The sequence below is a fragment of the Caretta caretta genome, chromosome 7 (genome assembly GCF_965140235.1).
Source record: "Caretta caretta isolate rCarCar2 chromosome 7, rCarCar1.hap1, whole genome shotgun sequence".
NCBI classification, from domain to species: Eukaryota; Metazoa; Chordata; order Testudines; family Cheloniidae; genus Caretta; species Caretta caretta.
In genome coordinates, this window is record NC_134212.1 from 112,122,034 (window position 1) to 112,145,749 (window position 23,716).

The 23,716-nt window shown below is 41.9% G+C and overlaps 1 protein-coding gene across 3 annotated transcripts in view; it reads left to right on the top strand.

Moving 5' to 3' along the window:
* The first annotated feature begins 751 nt into the window (after positions 1 to 751).
* The window catches only part of GFRA1 (GDNF family receptor alpha 1), a 206,339-nt gene continuing 183,374 nt past the window's right edge, over positions 752 to 23,716 (top strand). The window contains exons 1-4 of one of the 3 annotated variants that reach the window (XM_048857960.2): positions 752 to 932; positions 1,684 to 1,941; positions 2,945 to 3,247; positions 5,011 to 5,094. In XM_048857960.2, coding sequence (XP_048713917.2) covers positions 1,902 to 1,941; positions 2,945 to 3,247; positions 5,011 to 5,094 — 427 coding nt within the window. In that variant the 5' untranslated portion in view covers positions 752 to 932; positions 1,684 to 1,901. Of the gene's footprint in view, positions 933 to 990; positions 1,435 to 1,505; positions 1,942 to 2,944; positions 3,248 to 5,010; positions 5,095 to 23,716 lie in introns of those variants that run through there. The other 2 variants (XM_048857961.2, XM_048857962.2) reach the window with 2 other exon arrangements.

Genomic DNA, 23,716 nt, shown 5'->3' on the forward strand with positions numbered 1-23,716 from the left:
TGTGGATTGGTCTAGGCTGAAGTTGATGGTGGGATGGAAATTGTTGTACTCGGTTTTTTTTTGTCTAAAGACAGGATACTGAGCTAGATCGACCTTTGGTCTGACCTAGTATGGCCGTTCTCATGTTAAATTTTTATATTTCATAATGAAATATTTAGTAGAGGGCCTTCTGGGTGTCTCTCTGGTCTCCCCCTATGCTTTAATTCCTACATTTGCAGTTGGAGACTGCAAAAATAAGACTGGGGTATATGAACAATCATGGCTTTCATGTGGGAACGGTATGAGGTACCTACTAAAGCATGTCCTGCTTTCCTTTGGCAACCTATTTCTCATTTCCCTGGAGCCCAGGGCACCCGAGGCTGACTGCAGGGGGGGAGTTTTCCTCCTGGACAGGAGGTGAGGAAAATAAGTTGCACGTTTTAACTTTTGAAGTAGCCAGGGTGGGAGCATGTATTTGAGATCGCAGCAGATGCTTGTTTAAATAGGTCTGGTCCTTGCTGCATGGGTCCCTGTTTGCTTCCTCCCACCGCCCGTGGAAGGGAAGAGGGTGCGCGCCGCTCTTACATGCGCTACCCAAGTCCGGACTCCACGCTGGAGCCACGTCCAAAAGTTTCTTTTTCAAACAGCAGGGGGGAGTTGATTCGTGTGTGTGCAGAAGAAGGAGGCACCTTTCCGCAACCACCCTCCCCCACCCCCTTTTTGGCGGTGGGGGTGGGGCGGAGGGGAAGGAGTGGGAGGAAGAGGCAGTTTGGGGTTGGGGGAGGAGGTTTCGTCTCATCAAAGCGCAATCAGGGTTCACCGAGTGACTCCCACCTTGCTGTCAGCAATTCATTAACAAGTCCGGCGGAGGGGATCCGGAGCGGAAATTGTCCCGGCGGCTCTGGATTTACAAAACCGAGCCCTGGGGCACAGCGCCTGGCTGGCACCTTTCGGTGTGTCCCGGGAGGCGAGGAGAGCTGGTGGTGGGGACGGCCCTGCTGGGGTCAGGGCCAGAGCAGCTGCCCCCGTGGGTGCTTTGATCATCTTGGGGGCGGGGAGGGGGGGGGCAAAAAACAACCCCCCCACCCAGCCAAACTTTCAGAGTCCCCTCCAGGCGATGCACGGCTTTGCCTCCGAGGGAGCCGCCCGGCAGCTGCACCTGCCCGACTGTTATCACACCCAGCGCCGTGTGCGTGATCAATAACTCCGTCTGCTACCCGCGCAACAGAGGGGGCCCGTTGTGAGCGCATCCCAAAGCCCCGCTAACCAGCGCGCCCGCTCTGAGGGCTGCCCGGCCGGGTCCCCCCCCTCCGCCTGCACCGCGCCCTCCGGCAAGGGAGAGACGAACCCCCAAAGCTCGCGGGTTTGGGGGGTGGCGGTAGATTCCGGGGGGGAGAGGCTCCCACTCGGGGTAGCCAGGAGCTGTGTAGACACCATGACCTGCAAGCTCTCTGTGTAAGTGGAAAATCATTTATTTTGTGTTCAGTCCGGAGCAATCTTTGATGGAAGCCAGGCTGTGGGACTGGGGGGGGGGGGGGAATCTCCTGGATTTTTTTTTCCCCTCCCTGTTTCCGAGTCCCTCCCTGGGAAAAAAGCGCTGCCCACCCAAGGAAGCAACCGAATCTCCTTCTCTGCCTCTGTCTGGCTCACACGCACCGCGTGAGTGTCTCGCTCTCTCCTTGAAGCGACTGCTTGTGTTTTCAGGTTGCTCGGACCTGAAATCTAAGCGAATAATCTCAGCGTTCGCGTAGCTGCTGGTGCTGGTGATGTTATTGGTGAAGAGGAGGCGAGGGGGGTTTCCTTCCATTCAATGGGTCTGAAATCAGAGTCTCTGGACCGCCGTTGTTTTGGAATATCTACATGCTGAGCCTCTTTGGGGTGGCACATCAGCTCATCGGGGTGCACCATCTGAAGAGAACAAGATGTTCCTTGCTACCTTATACTTCGTTTTACCCTTAATGGGTAAGTTGCCGGCGTTTACATTCGCTCTCTTTACAGGGCTTCGTAACGCAGAAGGTTGCGTTTATGAGATCCGATGTCTGAGGTCTGGTTTAAGGTGAACGGGGAAGTTGCCAGTAGTTTTGACGGATTTGAATGAGCACAGACCACATTTAAAGCGCTCTGAGATTTAGCTATTGCCTGGATAGCCCGTTATTAAATTGGGCTCTAGTAAGTTAGAGGAAAACTTTTCAATAGTCGCTTTTCATCTTAATAACACTGTGGGGTGGAGGTGTCATCAGTGAGAAGAATGATTGATTGCATCGCTTACCTGAACGTGCCTCCCTGCCTGGTTGCAGATATTGTAACAATACATGTTTACTCTGTGTGCGTAGTGAGGAAGGGAAGGATTTTACTGGCGTTGGGGAGTGGAGAAGGGTGGCTCATATCATTCGCTGTTTCCTTCTGCAAAAAAGGATCCGACGTGTCGAGAAATGTGGGAACTGGGGGGGGGGGGGGCATAACAAGCAGCCTTTAAAAAGTGACTTCAGTAAAAAGAGCCAGTATCAGTCGGCTAGGAGACTTCTCCGCTCTCGGTTCCTCATGAATGTAATTGAAATCCCAGCAAAACCCTTATGGGAAGCCAGGGCAGATATTTAACCCCTCCGTGGAACATAGGGAGGGAAGGGTTATTAATTAAATGAAGGCTGATGTAAGGAACAGTGAATATTTTACCATGCACATTAACCCTCTGTCTTCTCTGCGGACTTTCCGTAAAGAGATTTGAAGGCGAGCCATCCCCTTGAAACCTCATTTATCTTCCCAAACATTCAGAACAAAGCTCCTGGCTTGGCCGCGGGCTGAGTCAGCTAGGGAGCGGCTGCCTTTGGAAAGGGGTCGTGCGTTCATTTTGTAGGGCGGTGGGTTGCTCTCCCCAGGTTGGGCTGGCACGGAGCCCAGTGTCTCAAAACGAGTTTGGGGTTTGTTTTTTTTGTTTTTGTTGGGTTTTGTCTCTCTCTCTCTCTAGACGTACTTTTGTCCGCAGAAGTGAGCGGGCTGCCTGGCGGGGACCGCCTGGACTGCGTGCGAGCCAGCGATCAGTGTCTCAAGGAGCAGAGCTGCAGTACTAAATACAGGACACTGAGGCAGTGTGTAGCCGGCAAAGAGAGCAACTTCAGCCGGGCGACCGGCCTGGAGGCGAAAGACGAGTGCAAAAGCGCCATGGAGGCGCTCAAGCAGAAATCTCTTTACAACTGCCGCTGCAAGAGGGGCATGAAGAAGGAGAAAAACTGCTTGCGCATTTACTGGAGCATGTACCAAAGCTTACAGGGTACGTTGCGAAACCCAGAAACAGCCCACTCCCCAAAGGCAGGGTGGTTTCCCAGCCCCTCTCAGCCGCAGCTAGCCACAACCGCGGAGACTAAACGGAGGGCCTGACCTCATAATTCACATTGTGCTCTTCAGCTGAAAAACTGAGGATCTTTCATCCGACTCAGGAACAGCTGCTGCTGCTGCAGCCTCCCGTTGTTGGGCAATCCACAATAAGGGTTTCCTCCAGAGGACCCCGGTTGACCTTTCTAAACCAAAGTCAAAAGATTAGGGCATTAGCAAGTGCCAAAGCGCCAGGAACAATCAATCTGTGACTTTGCCCTAACTGAGGAGTTTAAACACTTGTTAACTAGATCTCACTTCACAGGGACGCAGTGGGAAACGAATTAATTAGCTCCTGGGTGTAAGATAAAAGTGTAAATATAAGAAAAGGAAGAACAAGATACAGCTATGTGAAAGCGGATTTGGTACTTTGCATAGCATGCAGAGGAGAGAACAAGAAGCAATGGTCTCAAGTTGCAGTGGGGGAGGTCTAGGTTGGATATTAGGAAACACTATTTTACTAAGGTTTCAGAGTAACAGCCGTGTTAGTCTGTATTCGCAAAAAGAAAAGGAGTACTTGTGGCACCTTAGAGACTAACCAACTTATTTGAGCATGAGCTTTCGTGAGTGAGCTGTAGCTCACGAAAGCTCATGCTCAAATAAATTGGTTAGTCTCTAAGGTGCCACAAGTACTCCTTTTCTATTTTACTAAGAGGGTGGTGAAGCACTGGAATGGGTTACCTAAGGAGGTGGTAGAATCTCCATCCTTAGAGGTTTCAAAGGCCAAGCTTGACAAAGCCTTGGCTAGCATGATTTAGTTGGTGTTGGTCCAGTTTTGAGCAGGGGATTGGACTAGATGACCTCCTGAGGTCTCTTCCAACCCTAATAGTCTATGATTCTATGAGAGAGTTGCAAATGGTATGCCAGTGTTAAATGATAGGGTTGACTTTATACCCATTAAAGTCCTTGTCAAGTCTCCCAGTGAGTCTACTTGGAACAGAATCAGGTCCTTAGGTAATATTGCTATGTATCACCCACCTGGATTTTGTATTGCTGAAGAACCCCAAATGCCTTCTGAATTCAGTGGAAGTTTAGGGCCCCATCCTGCATGTCTTGTGGGCCAAGTTTGTCTCAAACATCCATTCTGAAGGTGCTTACAGCTTTATATTGCTCCCTGGAAGCCATACAGTATGTATGCATTAGCCATTGAAAATGTCAGGTGGAATATTTTAATGGATTAATATATGTCTCTTTGTTCCAACTTTCATAATAAAGTACATTTACTGGACATTTGCTACATTATAAATCAATTTCCTTCCCAACTGTTTTTTGTTAGAAGCACTTCTGCTCTTTCTCTTCCAATAATGAGTTGATGAAAGAAACTTCCTTTTCCCCTCCCCCAATCTCTTCTCCCTCTGAAGATAGGCAGTACTTGTGATGCCACAGACTGTCTCTTCTGATTTGTGACTTCATTCCATGCTGAAGGAGGGGAGGGAGTTAATGGCAAGAAATGCTTCTTTCTTTCAAGTGTTTCCATCTTCTCCCATGGGGAGAGAAAATAGCATGAGCAATAAATGGGAAGCCCCTTGTAATATTAGAGTAGTTTTCTTTTTAACCCAATCTAATTATTTTGAGAATAAAAACAATGCCATCATGTGAAGTAACAAAACCTCATCCCCAGAATAATGTGTAAAAGAAACCCAAATCTTTTGTTGTCTTTAGGAAATGACTTGCTTGAAGATTCCCCCTATGAACCAGTTAACAGCAGATTATCAGACATATTTAGGCTAGCACCAATCGTATCAGGTAAGCAGATTTAATATTCTTTAAGTGAAACGTGACTACATCACTTCTGTCAAGTTCGGTCTATGTGCGTTTTCTGAGTTTATGGAGTAATCCTCTTCTGTAAGTACAGAGCAATGTGATTGCTTTCTGGATCTGGGAAAGTCAAGATATGGGTACGGTTCCAAAATATTTGGAAAAAATACTAAAATTGAAGAGGGTAATTTCCCTCCTCCCTCCCGCCCTTGTTTTAGCACTTGTTTTCAGAAATTGACCAATTTACCTGTAGGTGGCAATCTGATTCCCTGTGTATGTAATTTACAATACAATGCCTTGTTGGAAATGTGGCTATGTAAATTACCTCCCATTAACATTAAGGGAGATGGTGGGAATATCATATTATTTTATGTTTTTTGTCTTTGTGTTTAAAGAAGAAGTTTTAGGATTAAGAATTGTCTCTTTTAGTTGGATTAACTGTCTTAGTTTTCAAAGATCCTTTCTTTCATAGCAGTTTTGCTTTTGAAAAAATCTGCTATGTAGTTGCCTTGAGCATTTTCTTGTACCATTCAGACTATACTGTTTGTATTTCCAGACTTAAATATTTTTGGTCCCAAACTAATATAATTTATTGGAACAATGGATTTTAGACAGTGAGATGTGTTACAGAAGAAGTCATTATTCTTGTTTCTAGTTTCCAAAATGTCCTGTAAGAATGCAGTCTGTATAAAATACCTTCAATTATATAGTGATATGATGTCAGCACGTTGAATATAGTATCATATATCATAATTTATATACAATGTAAACAGTTAATCTTGCAGCTAACTGCCTTTTTAAGGAAAGCAGCTTTGTTAATCACACTCTGAAAGAGAAGAGGTCGAAGGAACCAGAGCAACAAGAAACTTGGGGTGATTTTTCAAAAGAGCCTAAGTCCCATTTTCAAAGATGACTTGGGATGAATAAAATTTTCAGCAGTGCTTAAGTAAGTTAGGAGCCCAAGTCTCATGGGAAGTGACTGGATTTTAGGTTCTTAAGTGCCTAAAGGTCAGAATTTTAAAGATATTTAGGTGCCTAAAGAGGCAGATACGTACCTACGCACTTTTGAAAATCCAACTAGGAGTCTAAATTCAGATTTAGGTACCTAAATATATTTAAAATTCTAGCTCTGAGTTACTTTTGAAAATGGTATTAGGTGTCTAAATCACTTAGATGCTTTTGAAAAAAAATGCTCTTGGTCTAGAAAGCTAGTAGTAGGAGAGACAGAAGGGACAGGAGACAACAGAGTCCTGCAGGAATCTATTGTCAAAAAATACAAAGCCATTTCATTTTGGTGTTCTGGTAGCAAGCCACCTAAACTCTGTTCTTAAAGTTTATGGTTGATCTACTTAAGACCACATTTTGGTCTACCTTGAAATTCTTAAAAAGAAAAGGAGTACTTGTGGCACCTTAGAGACTAACCAATTTATTTGAGCATGAGCTTTCGTGAGCCACAGCTCACTTCATCAGATGTATACCGTGGAAACTGCAGCAGACTTTATATACACACAGAGAATATGAAACAATACCTCCTCCCACCCCACTGTCCTGCTGGTAATAGCTTATCTAAAGTGATCAACAGGTGGGCCATTTCCAGCACAAATCCAGGTTTTCTCACCCTCCACCCCCCCACACAAATTCACTCTCCTGCTGGTGCTAGTCCATCCAAAGTGACAACTCTTTACATAATCAAGTCGGGCTATTTCCTGCATAGATCCAGGTTTTCTCACATCCCCCCCACCCCCATACACACACAAACTCACTCTCCTGCTGGTAATAGCTCATCTTCTGATCTGAATGGAAACATCTTTTGTTACAATTTTTCTTTTTTCAATACATTGTTTCTTTGCCAAGGTAGTTTTTAAAAATGTGTTAGATTCCTCAGCTGCTCTGCAACAACAAATTATATACACTGTTCCAACAGCTGTAGTGATTCCTACAGCCACCATTTATGATCGTGGTGCACAGGCTGAGTCTGAATCCTTGTGTACTTAAAATTCCCATTGTCTCCAGTGGAAGTTTTTGGGTGTGCAAGGATTGCAAAATTAGATCCAGAGAAGTAAACAAAATTTGAGTTGCATTGTCTTATATTTCATTACATATAGAGGAAAAATGCCAGTATTTAGTAAATGTTTAAGGAAAAATTAGTAGGAAATATTTGTATTGTTAAGATTGTGATTTCTATTGTATATTATAACTTTTTGAAGCCTTATATAACTTTTTTCATGTCTGCATTTAACCAAGGTAGCAGAATTTATACAGGATTCTCAGATCTTGATTGTTTTCTTTTTTTCTGATTTGTATTAGCAGAATTGCCTGTAGGCAAGGTTTTCATATCTCGTCTTCTGCCAAACCTGGTCAGTTTTTATGTGAAATATAATTAGGTTCATATTCACCCTCATCAGGTTTATGTGGCTATCAATTGAAGGCAGAAGTTTGGCTCCATAGCTTTTATAACTTATTTTTGTATATAAATACATATGCTTTTTACTAAGTGTACAGTCCAGAACAAGCTTTTTAGTCACTTATCAGAAACAATTATTATGACTTTCTACATTATTTCTATTTTACAAGACATGGACAATAAACAAAAGTTTGACTGAAAATGAATGGTCCATACACTTCATCCAACATATGCATGCCTAAGAAATGGAAGTGTGAGATTTTTTTTTAAAGCACTTGCCCTAATTGTCAGTATTAGTCTCATATTACATAACCCAGGAATGATTTTAATTTGTCCATTCTGTATTTTCTTTTCTGTAGGCAATTTCCATAGTGTTTTGTTCTCTAAACCACATGGTGTTGTCAGACAGTTAAAACTTTAAAGTAAAATGAAGAACTTCTTTTAGTAGGGTCTGTTACACTTGGATTAATTACTGTATAAATAATATTCAATCTGAAAAATGTCACTAATGTAAAAACTAAAAAATTCCAATGCTTTTTAGTAATCCATTTATTTGTTTATGGACCCAAAGGGTGTCTCATTGTGATGAAGTCCACGACAACTAAATTTTGCATTTGTACCTCTAATAAACCTGCAAAGAAAGCCTGCATTCTTGAAAAATAAAAAGGGTAAAGTGGAGAAGTGGGCTCAGTGGGCGCAGCTGACTTAAATTATTTTTTTCCCCACAAGTCCCTTCCATAAAAGGAAGCCTATGACACACCATCCTCCTAACTCCAGGCCTGTGACTCTCCTCCCAGGTTAAGGCCAGGACCATCTGACCTTATAGATCCAGACCTCAGATTTGTCAGCCATTGTTGTCACAATGTGAACATGCAACAGAATCTGAGCCTTGGTGCTGGGCTCATGTAGGTTTGTTTTAGTAATCATGTCCAGTTCTGGAGCTTCTCTGTTTCAGTTGTGAAATGCATGCTAAGATTAGGGTGACCACCTGTCCCTAATTGGACGGGACAGACCCGAAATGTACATTTCCAGTCCCGGTCATGGGTTGAATGACTCCGGGTCAGCATTTGTCCTGGATTCCCTGCACGCCTGTATGAGGATCAGGGCAGTGCCAGCCTCTTCCTAATGTGGCGAGGGGAGGGGAGGCACTCAGGTGGGCCTTGCCCCCCCTGCCATGAGGCCTCCATGCTAGGCCAGAAGCCTGGCAGTAGTAAGAGCCACCCAGAGAGCCCAGGCCACTGCGGAGAGCCCTGGACTCTCGACCTGCCCTGGGCAGTGCTCCCCGGGGAATAGGGACATGGGTCGTGGCTGCTCTTGGGCATCCCAGCCTGCTGCCCAGGGCAGATGAAGGGTCCAGGGCTCCGCACGGTGGCCTGAGCCTGGGCGGCTCTTACCGCTACCTGGCTCTGACTTCCAGGCTGGCCAGAGGGTAGGGCCTGGGGGAAGAGGAGGGGTAGGGGGTGGGGCTACTGCATGTGTCTTGGTTTTGCATTTTGAAAAGGTGGTTACCCTAGCTAAGACGCAACTTTGTAAATTGGCCTAAGACCTGGGTGCCTTTTTCAGATAATAGCATGTAGTTAATTTAAGGGTTTCATTAAAATTCCTGTTTTTTGGCTAAACCATAACTGCTTTTGAGAGACACCTTTTGGGACATTTATCCCCATTACAACTATAGTGAATATACAATTGATGAGGTTTTTGGAGATTAGCTTTATACTGTTAACCTCCATGCCTCAAGTGTGATCTTTCATTAGTATCTGAAATGTTTAACTTATTTAAAATTCAGTGATTTCATCTTCAACACAGAACAGTTTGGCCTCCAGCATGCAATGACTAGTAACCCACCTCTTAAAATGATATTTGACGTTGTTCCTTACAACTGGAAATATAAACTCTAAAATAAATATTATAATTTTTGTATTCATAAAAGCATAACTACGTATAATTGAAGAAATATTTACAAAAGAGATGGTTTCTGAAATGCATCATTCACAAAGTAGAGAGCCAATGAAGCAGAACAAAACGCTTAGGGCCATTTCTGTGCAGTGGTGTAAACAAAATACATAGTGGCAAATAGAAGAATATTTAATTCTATTCCTTCAGATGACCTAATGTTATACACACACAACATTAAACTCGACTTGCGAGTTGAATGGTTAATCACAAACTCATTACTTTGTTAATCTTCGTATATCCTTTCTCATTTATGTATTACTTTTGGAAATATATACTGATTTGCTGCACGGAGGCACATTCTACAACAGTGGTTCTTAAACCATTCATGGTCCAGGGAGAATTTGCTGGTGGCTTGTGGAGAATTGGTTGGTCACACACTTCTGGCTCCTTATTGTTTCCAGCTGTTAAATCACATTCAAAGATCCCTAAAAATAAATAAATACTTTCCTAATCTTCCTTTTTCATGTAACTGATCGCTGTAGTTACAACATGGATGTTACATAAGTGACAACGTGCATAAGAGCAGGGGTTCTCAAACTTCATTGCACCACGACCCCCTTCTGACAATAAAAATTACTACGTGACCCCAGGAGGGGACACTGAAGCCTGAGCCCACCCAAGTAGGGGGGCTAAAGCCTGAGCTCCACCACCCTGGGTGGGCGAGCCGGTCAAAGCTGAAGCCCAAGGGCTTCAGCCGTGGGCGGGGGGGCATGTAACCTGAGTCCAGCCACCCATGACTGAAAATCTTGGGCTTCAGCTTTGGCCCCGGGCCGCAGCAAGTCTAATGCCATCCCTGGTGACCACATTAAAATGGGGTCGCGACCCACTTTGGGGTCCCAACCCACAGTCTGAGAACCGCTGCATTAGGGGGAAGGTGTCCATGAATCAATCTTTTATAAGACATGGGTCACACTGTGCAAAAGTTTGAGAACTTTCTGTTGTAAAAGATGTCTAGAAGTTTGTAATTTGACAAACATGGTGTTTTTAGAATTTATTAGAGTATTTTTTACATAAACTTATAGATTTATAAAAGCGGAATTTAGGAGACAGCACATTATGCTTCAATAAGAATCTTTAAATTCCATATCAGCAACATAGCATGTAAAGTTTACGTTTGATTTGCAAACTGAATCAGCTGTAAGTACAAATAAAGCAAATTATTTTCAGTAAGAGATGGTCTCTAATGTATTAAGAAGCATAAGGTTATAAGAAGTGCTGGAGTTATCACATTAATTATGCACATCAGTGAGATAGTTTAATAATCTCATGTACGCTGTAACTGGAGAATGTTTAAGTACACCTCTACCCTGTTAGGGGAAGTTAACCTAGTTAGCATATGTGACTCCATTTTGGGTTTCCTCTCGGCCATTAACTAGAAGCGAGCACATCACGTACCAAGGGAGGATCCTTCAAGGTGGACAGCTGGACAGTTTCAAGATAAGAGAAACAAAGGAGACAAGAACCAGCCGACGTGCCTGAAATAGTTGCTAATTCAGCTTTTTTGCATGGGGAAGGTGGCTGCAGGGGATTGGTAATAGATAAGAAGAAGGCCTGTTTATTGGTTTAGGCCCCCCCAAGGCACACAGGCAGGATGTTTTGGCAACAGTATATAATCTTTGTGTAACCTGTAATCGGGGTCCCGTTCTGCTTAACAGAGCGGTACCACGCTCAAGCGTAATAAACCTACAAACTTTGAGATACTCTGCAGTCTGTCTTTATTTGGTTGCCTCAGCCTAGAAACGAACTGTACGTGTCCTAACTGAAATAATTTGTAACAACCCTGATATAATGCTGTCCTCGGGAGTCAAAAAATCTTACCGTGTTATAGGTGAAACCACGTTATATCAAACTTGGTTTGATCCACCTGTGCATGTAGCTCCTCCTCCCCCTCCCCCCCAGAGTGCTGCTTTACCGCGTTATATTGGAATTCTTGTTATATCGGGTCGTGTTATATCGGGGTGGAGGTGTATTTTATAGTGGTAGGTTAGATTCTGGCTCTCCTTCCCCCAATGCTAGCACAGGGAATCAAACACAGGAGGGACTGGGGTGTTGAGCAGAGAATAAAGAATGGGTTGGTGGCATTCTCCCTCCAATTTCATAGCTTCAGAAGCCCCTTTCTAGATATCGTGTGTGGCTGGGATTCCCAGGTGAGTAGGTCAGTGATGAGAGAGGAGAAAATACACTGCAATACACTTCCCTCAGGACCTGGTGGAATTCCATCCGGAAATCCACATGAGTTAATGCTGCTATGAGCATTAACAACAATGAAGAGACAAGGTGGGTGAGGTAGTATTTTTTATTGGACCAACTTCCAATGGTGAGAGAGACAAGCTTTGCAGCTACATAGAGCTCTTCTCCAGGTCTGAGAAAGATACTACAGGGGTGTTAAGGGGCCACTTCCCCTTGAATGGTCCCTTAGAATTTTTGCGAACTGCTATTTAGCTGTGACACACTTAGTGCCTTTCCCTGATCTGAAAAAGAGCTCTTTGCAGCTTGAAAACTTGTCTCTCTCACCAACGGAAGTTGGTCCAGTAAAAGAGATTACCTTACCCACCTTTTCTCTCTAATATCCTGGGACCAGTACGGCTTCACACTGCATACATTAACAGCAATAACAGACAGACCCATACTCTTCTTCTCCCCAAGAGTAGAGTGGCTCTTCATATGAATTTCCTGGTGCATTAAACACAAAAGAAAACAAGTTTAAAGCTCAATAGGGTTTCTATATCTCACCCTTTCTCCCTCTGTAAAATCAGGTTTCCCTACGTATAGAGGGGAGAATTGAGAGGAAGTGCCATCAGGTGAACGCCACAGAAAGTTCAGCGTTGGTTTTCCCAAATTTTCACAGTCATGACTGATTTCTTCCTTTTTTTTTTTCCCCTCAACATTTTAATATGTTTGAGTTCATTCTCCCTGACCCCACATTTCTCGGCTGTAATTCTTCTAACAATGTAAGTTAAGTGTATCCATCAAAGGAAGAAGATGCATCTTGTAATTATTGTTTTATACTTTCTCTATGAGACAATCTTCTTTCCTTTTATATAAGCCCTACATTGCCTCTTTCTTCCTTTTTGTCAAAAAAGATAAGTTAGTTTCTGTACCCTAGCCAATGTGACACTTTCTCCTTTTGGATCCTGGTGTATAATAAATTAACGGCTTTTCCTAGTGACTTAATATTGTATGACATACCCAAATCCTCCAGCCTAGGGCCTTTAATCCTGGGTCCATTTCTAAATGTGTGTGTGTATATACACATATCACATATTATATACTTTTTTTTATTTAACATTACCTGCTCTTTTTGAGAAATCTCTATAAGAATATTTGAGATTCACTGTATTTTAAAAAGAAGTATGTTTATGGTAAATATGTATTTGCTCGTATGGTAAATATTAATAAATATGTTTATTGGTTTCTCTTGACAGCTTAAGGTACACCAGTTAACTGTTATCTTTTATACTGTTGCCTTTTTAAAACATTTTAAAAGATGAGGCATTTCATATTAGAGTTACTTTCACCCAGTTTCAGATACAGTGAATCAGTTCTTATTAGGTTAATAGGAGTCTTGCAATTTACTTCAGAGAGGGAACAGGCATAGTACATCATAATATTTTAATTGATTATGTTTCCTATTGTAATTTTTTGGCTTGTGTCCTATTTTTTTGATGTGCAGAGAGGTCTTTTGGGTTTTGAGCACCATAAAAATAAGAATGCATTATTAATTATGATTGTACTTGTCTGATCACAATACATAATTGTATTTTTATGTGTGAGATGATTTTTGTATTAATCAGAGTAATAGTCCCTGAGCCAGTGTGATGTTGGTTACACTGGTATAAATCTGAACTAACTCTTTTGTCTCCAGTGAAGTTTTGTGGCTGTTTTCCCTGTCCAAGTAAAAAGCAGGAATCCATTTTAGTGGCATTTAACAAAGGAAAAACAGTTTAATAAAAAAAGCTAATATAAAAATACACAATGACATTTCGTCTGCACATTCACCTTGCAGAGACAAGGTTTGGTTCTAGTGAGATTGCAAGGTATCGAGGGTGCATAAATACTAGTTGCTGAATTCTACTTCTCCTTTCTGTAATCAGATTGGACCACATACGAAAGAAAATCATGGTGATTGTTGACTCTCTGAAGCTCTTTGAGTTTCCTATTTTGTGTTTTCCCCATAGGATGAATCTGACTCTGATAGGGGAATTAAGTATTCTTCTGAAGTACTGGCCAACATAGGGTCTACTCCTGTTCCCATTGACCTCAGTAGAAGCAGAAGGGGGCTGTCTTTCCCAGTTATTACTCACCCAGTGCTTATGGGGCAGGTAGATTCTTCTCCCTACCAAGAGTCCAGCCTAACAGCTTCATGAACCTAATACACCATAGGAGGTAACGCAAAGGCCATTAATAAGGGGAGGGAACCTCCAGTAACATAGCTGAGAGTCTGTGTAGGTAGACCCAACATCTTTATATATGCTGTGGAGAAATGTTTTGTAGGGACTGCTTTTGTAGGGCCACTAGGGAGACCATTTTGGGAGGGCCAGTTGAGAGACATAAACATAGCCAGAGGTTCTGTGTACAAGGTGGAAATCCTTGCAAAGTGCCACATCCTCTTTTTTCCATACCCAGGTATAGTAGCTGCTTGCTGGCTTCATGGAAGCATTGGGCCTTACTTCAAGGTACAGGGAAAACATCTGTCCCCTTACCACTTCACATAAATCTTCCAAGAAAAGCTTGTTTACTCAGCCTATGTATGGTGGACAAGACATCACTCTAACATGTCAGTCAGTATTCTTTTTTGCCCAGAAGACTATCAGGTACTTTATGATTATAAAATTGACATTTCAATTTAGAAAGTTTCTCTTACTGGTATGTTTTAAATTATACTGGAAAATTCGTACTCTAAATTATTCTTGTCAGCCCAATTCCAACTGAGAATTCTTCGCACGCTTTTTACACTCTCTTTTTTGTTAAGGGCTGGATTCTCTCACTTCTATTCGTGTTGAATAGTACCTTTCTCCACAAGTAGTCCCACTGATTTCAATGGGATTATTTGGAGAGTGAGATTGTCAAGGTTCCTCCCCCACTCTGAACGCTAGGGTACAGATGTGGGGACCTGCCTGAAAACCTCCTAAGTTTATCTTTACCAGCTTAGGTCAAAAACTTCCCCAAGGTACAAAATATTCCACCCTTTGTCCTTGGATTGGCCGCTACCACCACCAAACAAATACTGGTTACTGGGGAAGAGCTGTTTGGAAACGTCTTTCCCCCAAATACTTCCCAAAACCTTGCACCCCACTTCCTGGGCAAGGTTTGGTAAAAAGCCTCACCAATTTGCCTAGGTGACTACAGACCCAGACCCTTGGATCTTAAGAACAATGAACAATCCTCCCAACACTTGCACCCCCCCCTTTCCTGGGAAATGTTGGATAAAAAGCCTCACCAATTTGCATAGGTGACCACAGACCCAAACCCTTGGATCTGAGAACAATGAAAAAGCATTCAGTTTCCTTACAAGAAGACTTTTAATAGAAATAGGAGTAAATAGAAGTAAAGAAATCCCCTCTGTAAAATCAGGATAGTAGATACCTTACAGGGTAATTAGATTAAAAACATAGAGAATCCCTCTAGGCAAAACCTTAAGTTACAAAAAAGATACACAGACAGAAATAGTTATTCTATTCAGCACAATTCTTTTCTCAGCCATTTAAAGAAATCATAATCTAACACATACCTAGCTAGATTACTTACTAAAAGTTCTAAGCCTCCATTCCTGATCTATCCCCAGCAAAGGCAGCATAAAGACAGACAGAGACCCTTTGTTTCTCTCCCTCCTCCCAGCTTTTGAAAGTATCTTGTCTCCTCATTGGTCATTTTGGTCAGGTGCCAGCAAGGTTACCTTTAGCTTCTTAACCCTTTACAGGTGAGAGGAGCTTTCCCCTGGCCAGGAAGGATTTCAAAGGGGTTTACCCTTCCCTTTATATTTATGACAGAGATAGAGGAAGGGAATAGAGAAGTCAGTGAGACAGTCATCCCAAGCTCTCTGTTCGCAGTAGCAATTTTAGATTGGCACAGGGCTTCTAGCAGCGAAGACCTCAGCAAGAAGGATGGTATGGCACAAGGTGTCTGCAGGCTGTGCTCTGTTGTGGGCACAGGCAAGCAACCACTGAAGCCCCAAAAGCAGGCAGTGCTGGTGGTTGTGGACAGGACATGTCAAGTGTGGTAAGGGGAGAGGAGGAATGAGAGAACAAACCACATCTGACAGATTTTAGTCGCATTGTTTAATTGACTACTGTAAAGCACTCAGATAACACAGTGATGAGGGTGGTATAAAAATGAGGGTGCACTGATTAGGCATATTCCTGTGGCAGCCTCCACCACAGGACTACTGTGGTGCCCTGGCAGACTTTATGCTTCGTCCCTTGATGGAACTACAAAGAGAGAATGGGCAATAGGAGCAGCACCCTGGAGTGCTGTAGCTCTGAGTGGCATAGTGAGGTGCAATTTACAGCATGTGTTTCTAGTTCTCAGTCTTTAATGTTAAAATCATTATAAAATTCATTTTAGAGCACTGTTTTTAAATGTGACTCTTAGAAATTATTTTGACAGTACTAGTAGTATCTGTCAGCTGTTGACAGTAAGTTAAAAATTCTGATGTAAAGTGCTTGTGGTTTAATGAAGACAGACAAGAATTCTTATATTGTAAGATGGAACTTATTTGTCATAGGATAAGATAATGTATGTTGGGGATTCATCTCAGTTGAGCTTCAGGAAAGAATGTGGTTACAGTATTTAACTTCAAAAGTATGATCTCAAAAGTTTTTGTTTATAAAATAAAGAAATTTGCCAGTGTAAACTTGGTCATATATTTTTACATTAGTATTTTACTGACTTTTAAAAAATACGTATTTTGGCACATTCTATCATTTTCTGTGGATGAAACTCATGCAGTAACTTAAATCATTGCTGTTGACATAGTTAGCTCATTAACAAATTTTGTTATATTTTCTCAATAGTTCTCTTGTTATGACATGTAGTGCATAAAGCAATTTTTACACCTTTCAAGCTATTGTCCTGTACAAAGTGTACTCGAACGATACATCACACAGTTTAATGGCACAGAGAAGGCTCATCCTATATAGAAATTTGCAGAAATGATGGGTTGTAAAGAGAGTTGGAGATATCAAACAATTTGAATAGAGCCCATAAATAAAGATGAATTTCTGCATTCACTGGCTATATGATTTTATCACTGTCTGGTGTCTGTAAAGTACATTTTTCCATTAAAGTTTTGTCATGCAACTGATGAAGTTCAAAAGTGTTCATGCTTTCACACTCTTCTTTTTAAATTCTATATCATAGGGCCCAGTGCTAAAACTCAGGATGACAAAAACAGAGCTTCTCATTTCTCCTCTCCTCTTCCATCCCAATAGATAATTTCACTATTCTGCCTTTTCCCCAGGTTCACAACTTACATGTCATTGTTGATGCCTCTCTCTCCTTTACTCCTCGTATTCAGACTACTGCTAAATTTTGTAATTCTGTCCCTTTTTCCTTTACAAAATATCTAAGGCTTATTCCTTCCTTTCCATCCCTGGTTCCAGATCTCATGTCCATATGTTAGTAAACTCCTTTGACTTCATTAATGTCCTTCTCTCAGGTCTTCCTGACCCTCATCTTGCACCCGTTTGATATGTCCAAAATGCCTCAGCCAAAATTTTCTTTCTTGTGTATGACTCTAAACAGAGGTGATGTATGGGGGGATCATGTGACCCCCAGATTTTTTGGTTGCTGGGTGGATGACCTGCGGGGCTGGTGTTGCCGCTTGTGCCCCCGAATGTTCCTCTACATCCCTCTGGGGCGTGCTCCATAATTTGAAAACCTCTCTCTGGCAGTCATGTGCCTGCTCCCATGAACCTTTAAATTATGCTTTCCCTGTGCTATCAACAGTTAGGTGTTGTCTCTGAACATCCCACCTCTATTTTCTGTGACCCTTTGCTGGCTCCACATTCACTCTATCCTTCTTTTTTTTGTTTTTTTGTTTTTTTGTTTCTTTTCCCTTTCAAGGCTCTGCACAGCTCTGCCCTTTCTTTCTTATAACTGGTCCCCCACAACTTTCCTGTTTCTTCTCCTGTGCTGGCCCTGCACCTGGATATCCTTTCTTGTCTGCCAGCCAACCCTCCCTTTCTTCCTTCAAAGCTTAGAATCATAGAATATAAGGGTTGGAAGGGACCCCAGAAGGTCATCTAGTCCAACCCCCTGCTCGAAGCAGGACCAAATCCCAGTTAAATCATCCCAGCCAGGGCTTTGTCAAGCCTGACCTTAAAAACCTCTAAGGAAGGAGATTCTACCACCTCCCTAGGTAACGCATTCCAGTGTTTCACCACCCTCTTAGTGAAAAAGTTTTTCCTAATATCCAATCTAAACCTCCCCCACTGCAACTTGAGACCATTACTCCTCGTTCTGTCATCTGCTACCATTGAGAACAGTCTAGAGCCATCCTCTTTGGAACCCCCTTTCAGGTAGTTGAAAGCAGCTATCAAATCCCCCCTCATTCTTCTCTTCTGCAGGCTAAACAGTCCCAGCTCCCTCAGCCTCTCCTCATAACTCATGTGTTCCAGACCCCTAATAATTTTTGTTGCCCTTCGCTGGACTCTCTCCAATTTATCCACATCCTTCTTGAAGTGTGGGGCCCAAAACTGGACACAGTACTCCAGATGAGGCCTCACCAATGTCGAATAGAGGGGAACGATCACGTCCCTCGATCTGCTCGCTATGCCCCTACTTATACATCCCAAAATGCCATTGGCCTTCTTGGCAACAAGGGCACACTGCTGACTCATATCCAGCTTCTCGTCCACTGTCACCCCTAGGTCCTTTTCCGCAGAACTGCTGCCTAGCCATTCGGTCCCTAGTCTGTAGCTGTGCATTGGGTTCTTCCGTCCTAAGTGCAGGACCCTGCACTTATCCTTATTGAACCTCATCAGATTTCTTTTGGCCCAATCCTCCAATTTGTCTAGGTCCTTCTGTATCCTATCCCTGCCCTCCAGCGTATCTACCACTCCTCCCAGTTTAGTATCATCCGCAAATTTGCTGAGAGTGCAATCCACACCATCCTCCAGATCATTTATGAAGATATTGAACAAAACCGGCCCCAGGACCGACCCTTGGGGCACTCCACTTGATACCGGCTGCCAACTAGACATGGAGCCATTGATCACTACCCGTTGAGCCCGACAATCTAGCCAGCTTTCTACCCACCTTATAGTGCATTCATCCAGCCCATACTTCCTTAACTTGCTGACAAGAATACTGTGGGAGACCGTGTCAAAAGCTTTGCTAAAGTCAAGAAACAATACATCCACTGCTTTCCCTTCATCCACAGAACCAGTAATCTCATCATAAAAGGCGATTAGATTAGTCAGGCATGACCTTCCCTTGGTGAATCCATGCTGGCTGTTCCTGATCACTTTCCTCTCATGCAAGTGCTTCAGGATTGATTCTTTGAGGACCTGCTCCATGATTTTTCCGGGGACTGAGGTGAGGCTGACTGGCCTGTAGTTCCCAGGATCCTCCTTCTTCCCTTTTTTAAAGATTGGCACTACATTAGCCTTTTTCCAGTCATCCGGGACTTCCCCCGTTCGCCACGAGTTTTCAAAGATAATGGCCAATGGCTCTGCAATCACAGCCGCCAATTCCTTCAGCACTCTCGGATGCAACTCGTCCGGCCCCATGGACTTGTGCACGTCCAGCTTTTCTAAATAGTCCCTAACCACCTCTATCTCCACAGAGGGCTGGCCATCTCTTCCCCATTTTGCGATGCCCAGCGCAGCAGTCTGGGACTTTCCTTGACACTGCTGTTTTCAGAACCTTTAAGTGATTCTCTGATTCTCTAGGAGCAGTTTCAAATCTAATTTAAAAAACAAAGCAAATGTGATGTGTACAGTTCTACCCAAGCAATCCCATAACTCATTCCTTCCACACACTCCCTCTTGTGCCTGTCATATGCGTTCTTCTCACACTCTTTGTATATTGCTACTATTCTTTTTTTAAATCAAACCTACAAAAATATGCTAGAGATCTCAAAAACCAAGTGAGGATGCAGCTCCAGCCCCTAAGAGCATACAGTCTAAACTCAGTATGACACCACAATTGAGGGTCATAAACAGACACATGGAGACAAGGGGGAAGAGGACAGAAAATGAAAAGGTACAAACAATAAAGCCATGTGGCTATTCAGGCACATGGCCATCCTGACAACTATTTATTTTTGGTGTTGTCGCGCTTCCTCCATCATTCCTCATACACAAAATGAAGAAGTGAATTTTTGGGACAGATGACAATGTTACATGGAAGGCAGCTGAGTGAATGGATTTCAGGAGTGTGTCTGGTGTTCATATAGGCCTTGATTCTGCAAAGACTTATGTATCTGCTTGACTTTATACACGTGAGTGTTCCCATTTGAAGAGTTAAACATCTACCTTGGTATTTGCAGGATTGGGGCATTATAATCTGCCTTTTTGGGGCATGGCCTGTCTTATTCTGTGTCTGTAAAGCACCTAGCCCTTTTGGGTGTTAAATAAATAAAAATGCAATGGATTTAAAATGTATAGATAAAAAAGTACAGTTTGTAGTTAAGTGTTACACTAGGCACTTGAGTGTCACAGGATTCCAATATATTTTAATAGATTAAAGAGAGGGGGAAACAATTTAGTTATTTGACTTAGTGAGCATAAAGATTATGCATTTGGATTTAGAAAATAAAAAAAATCCAGAAGATGTACAATTATTTATAAAACATAAATATTATAAGTAGCAAACTAGTATTTGCTAACGCCATTTCATCCAGTATGGGGATCTTATTTTCTAGATACATTACCTTGGAAGAATATTTTTAGGAGAGAAGGATAAATTTGAGATTTTTACAATTTTTGCGATTAAAGAAATTTTGAAAGCAAAGTTATGAAAGATTTTATTTGCTGTTTTGCTAGTAATCCCAATGTATTGTTCAAATATAAAGAGATCACCAGTTAGAACTTGCAAATAGATTAGGAATCTATTCTGCAGAGGAATAGCTTGTCATTATCATTTAAAAAGCAGATTAAAATGTCTGTTAATATTGTTTAGTGCAGTATAGGAACACAAGTCTTGGATGTTAATAACAATGGAGATTACTTTATTAAGCAAATTAAAAGCAATTAAATCTGAACCACAAAAGCTTTTGTAAAATAAATACCTGATCAGAAACCCAATCCTGTGGGCTTATTCACATTCCTATTGCGGGACTACTCACAGGCCTAAGTGCTGCAGGATATGAACCTGACTACAACATCAAATTGTCATTATTATTGATGATCATTTATATGGCCCTGTAAATGTATATGATACTGTACATTAGGATCCAAACAGACAAGTTCTGTCCCCCAAAAGACCTACTATTTGCCCACACTAGTGAAAATAAAACATGACAGAAGAGCAGAAAGTGTCCCTATTATAAAAAATTCTATTATAAATTGATAAATCTACTTGTCAAATTCTTTAAAGGTCTGCATAGGTAAGGGCTGCACGTATTATTCCCTCATGAAAATTATGGGGGTTTATACATAAATTCATATAGATGGAAAAAATGTGTCACTTCTTTCACTGACAGTCACTTCACTTAATTTTAGTTTTCCAAAGAGTGAAAAGAAGACTGGAAAACTTGCAGTGTTCTAATGATGCTTAAGACCTGATGAAGTAAGCTACTTTGATATTTTGAGAGGTCAAATTGTGTGTGTTTCTAAGCAAGCATTCCCCAAGGCTGATGATGAATGAGATGTCTCTTCCTGTTTTCAAATTTCCCACCTTCACAGCAGAAAATTAAAGGGGACTCTGCAAAGAAGCCCAGCATGTTAAAATGCACTTAATCTTGTCTATAATTTGGTGTTAAAACTGTTGGAGGCTTGGGTCTTTTGCTCAATTTTAAAAAGCAGTCTAGGTTTGACAGCCTTGCAGTGCAATTAGTAGGTGAAGATCTACATACAATTATGCCTAGGCAGAAGGAAAAACAATGTTTTCAAAATGTAGGAAATGTGGACTAATTGTAATTCTGATTTGGGGAGTCATTTAGCTTTTGGTCCTGTTATTTAGTCCCTTTCTACTATAAACAAAATATAACTTTATTTCCAATCCACCATGACCTTAAGTCTTGGAACACTACAAAAACAACAGCTGTGAGAAGAAGCATAAATGGGAAGAAATGCCTTCTCCTCAGTTCTGTTAACTTATCATTCTAGAATTGTTATAGTTTATTTAATTTGTTTTTTGCGTTTTTAAGGAAGAATGTGGTCAAGAAAAGTCTCTTCTTGACAACCCCGGAAACACTATTAAGCTATTTCTTTATAGAACAGGTATGGCAGAAGCAGAGCTGAGTAAAACTACAGCATTGCCCTGCCAACATGTCTCGTTGCGGACCTTAAGGCACAATCCTTAGGAATGGAAGGGTAGTTCAGTCTCCATGTCTATATGGTTCTTGGCTGCTTTGTTGGGACTGACAACATGGGGACTGATCATAATAGTGACTTCTGAAGCATGGACACCCATCCTCTAAGCAATGATCATCACCGACTGATTCCATGTAGATTACTACACTTCTATATAATGACTATTTTTGGTTACTGCCTACTTTGACTCTGTTTGAACCAGTGACTTAGAGGTGAAAGGCTTCATATCTTTCATGATTCTTTGTTCATTCCTTGAGTAATCCAGTGCGATGAACAATGCGTAATTCTGTTACATCTTTTTTATTATTTACAAAATGTGTGTTATGTGGTCATTTACATTACAATGGTAACTGTTGTGAGGAAAAGCTGTATGTCACTAATTATGTTCATCTATAATAAATCAGGAGATGTTTACAGTTGTGAAATTGTCAATTTTTGGGTTTCTTTCCATTGCTCTGTGGCAGATTTACAGTATGTAGGTAACTTTCATTAATGATGATTGGGATTAAGCTTGTAAATTCCCTATGCTATCAATAGGAGAGTATTCCTTTTTCTTTCGTTTATTTTAGATCTTAAACTTGATAGATTATGGTAATACTTCAGAGGAAAATGTCAGGATAAAAATCTTGTATAAATCAACGTGTCCAAAGCCAACAAAACAAAAATTAACGATGACTCCACTTTTCCTTGTTTCAGAATTAAATGTGTAGTGTTGCAGCTGTAAGTAGTTACAATTCAGCTTTTTAAAATGAATTTGGGAGATTTAAGCATGTGTATTTAACCCTAGACAGAACAAAACAAAAGTCACATCTGAAAGGTAATCAATAAGTGACTATACCTAGGACAGTGATTTGAGGCAAAAGAAATTGATTTGGTAAATGGCAATCTTTTCTCCAAAGATGTACTCACTGGGATCTTTGGAAAACAATCACACCTTCCTGTAATGCAAGCAGTATGCAATATCTGGCCTTGGTATAGTAAACTTAAGTGAATTAAAATGCTGTCATTTAAAGTAAACCCATTATTTACAAGATACAGAAATAATTTTTTCCACAAATGTATAAAACTGGATAAACAGCATTGTCTCCACTAATAGCTATTTGTGTTAACCAGTCGGAGAACACTTCAATCTCTCTAGTCACGCAATTACAGACATGAAGGTCGCTATCTTAAAACAAAAACTTCAAATCCAGACTCCAGCGAGAAACTCCTGAATTGGAATTCATTTGCAAATTGGATACTATTAATTTAGGCTTAAATAGAGACTGGGAGTGGCTAAGTCATTATACAAGGTAGCCTATTTCCCCTTGTTTCCCCCCCCCCCCCCCCCGACGTTCTGGTTAAACTTGGATTTATGCTGGAAATGGCCCACCTGGATTATCATACACATTGTAAGGAGAGAGGTCAGTTTGGATGAGCTATTACCAGCAGGAGAGTGAGTTTGTGTGTGTGGGGGGGGGTGAGGGGTGAGAAAACCTGGATTTGTGCTGGAAATGGCCCACCTTGATTATCATGCACATTGCAGGGAGAGTGGTCACTTTAGATAAGCTATTACCAGCAGGAGAGTGAGTTTGTGTGTGTGTGTTTTGGGGGAGGGGGGGTGAGAAAACCTGGATTTGTGCTGGAAATGGCCCACCTTGATTATTATACACATTGTAAAGAGAGTGGTCACTTTGGATGGGCTATTACCAGCAGGAGAGTGAGTTTGTGTGAGGGGGGCGGAGGGTGAGAAAACCTGGATTTGTGCTGGAAATGGCCCAACTTGATTATC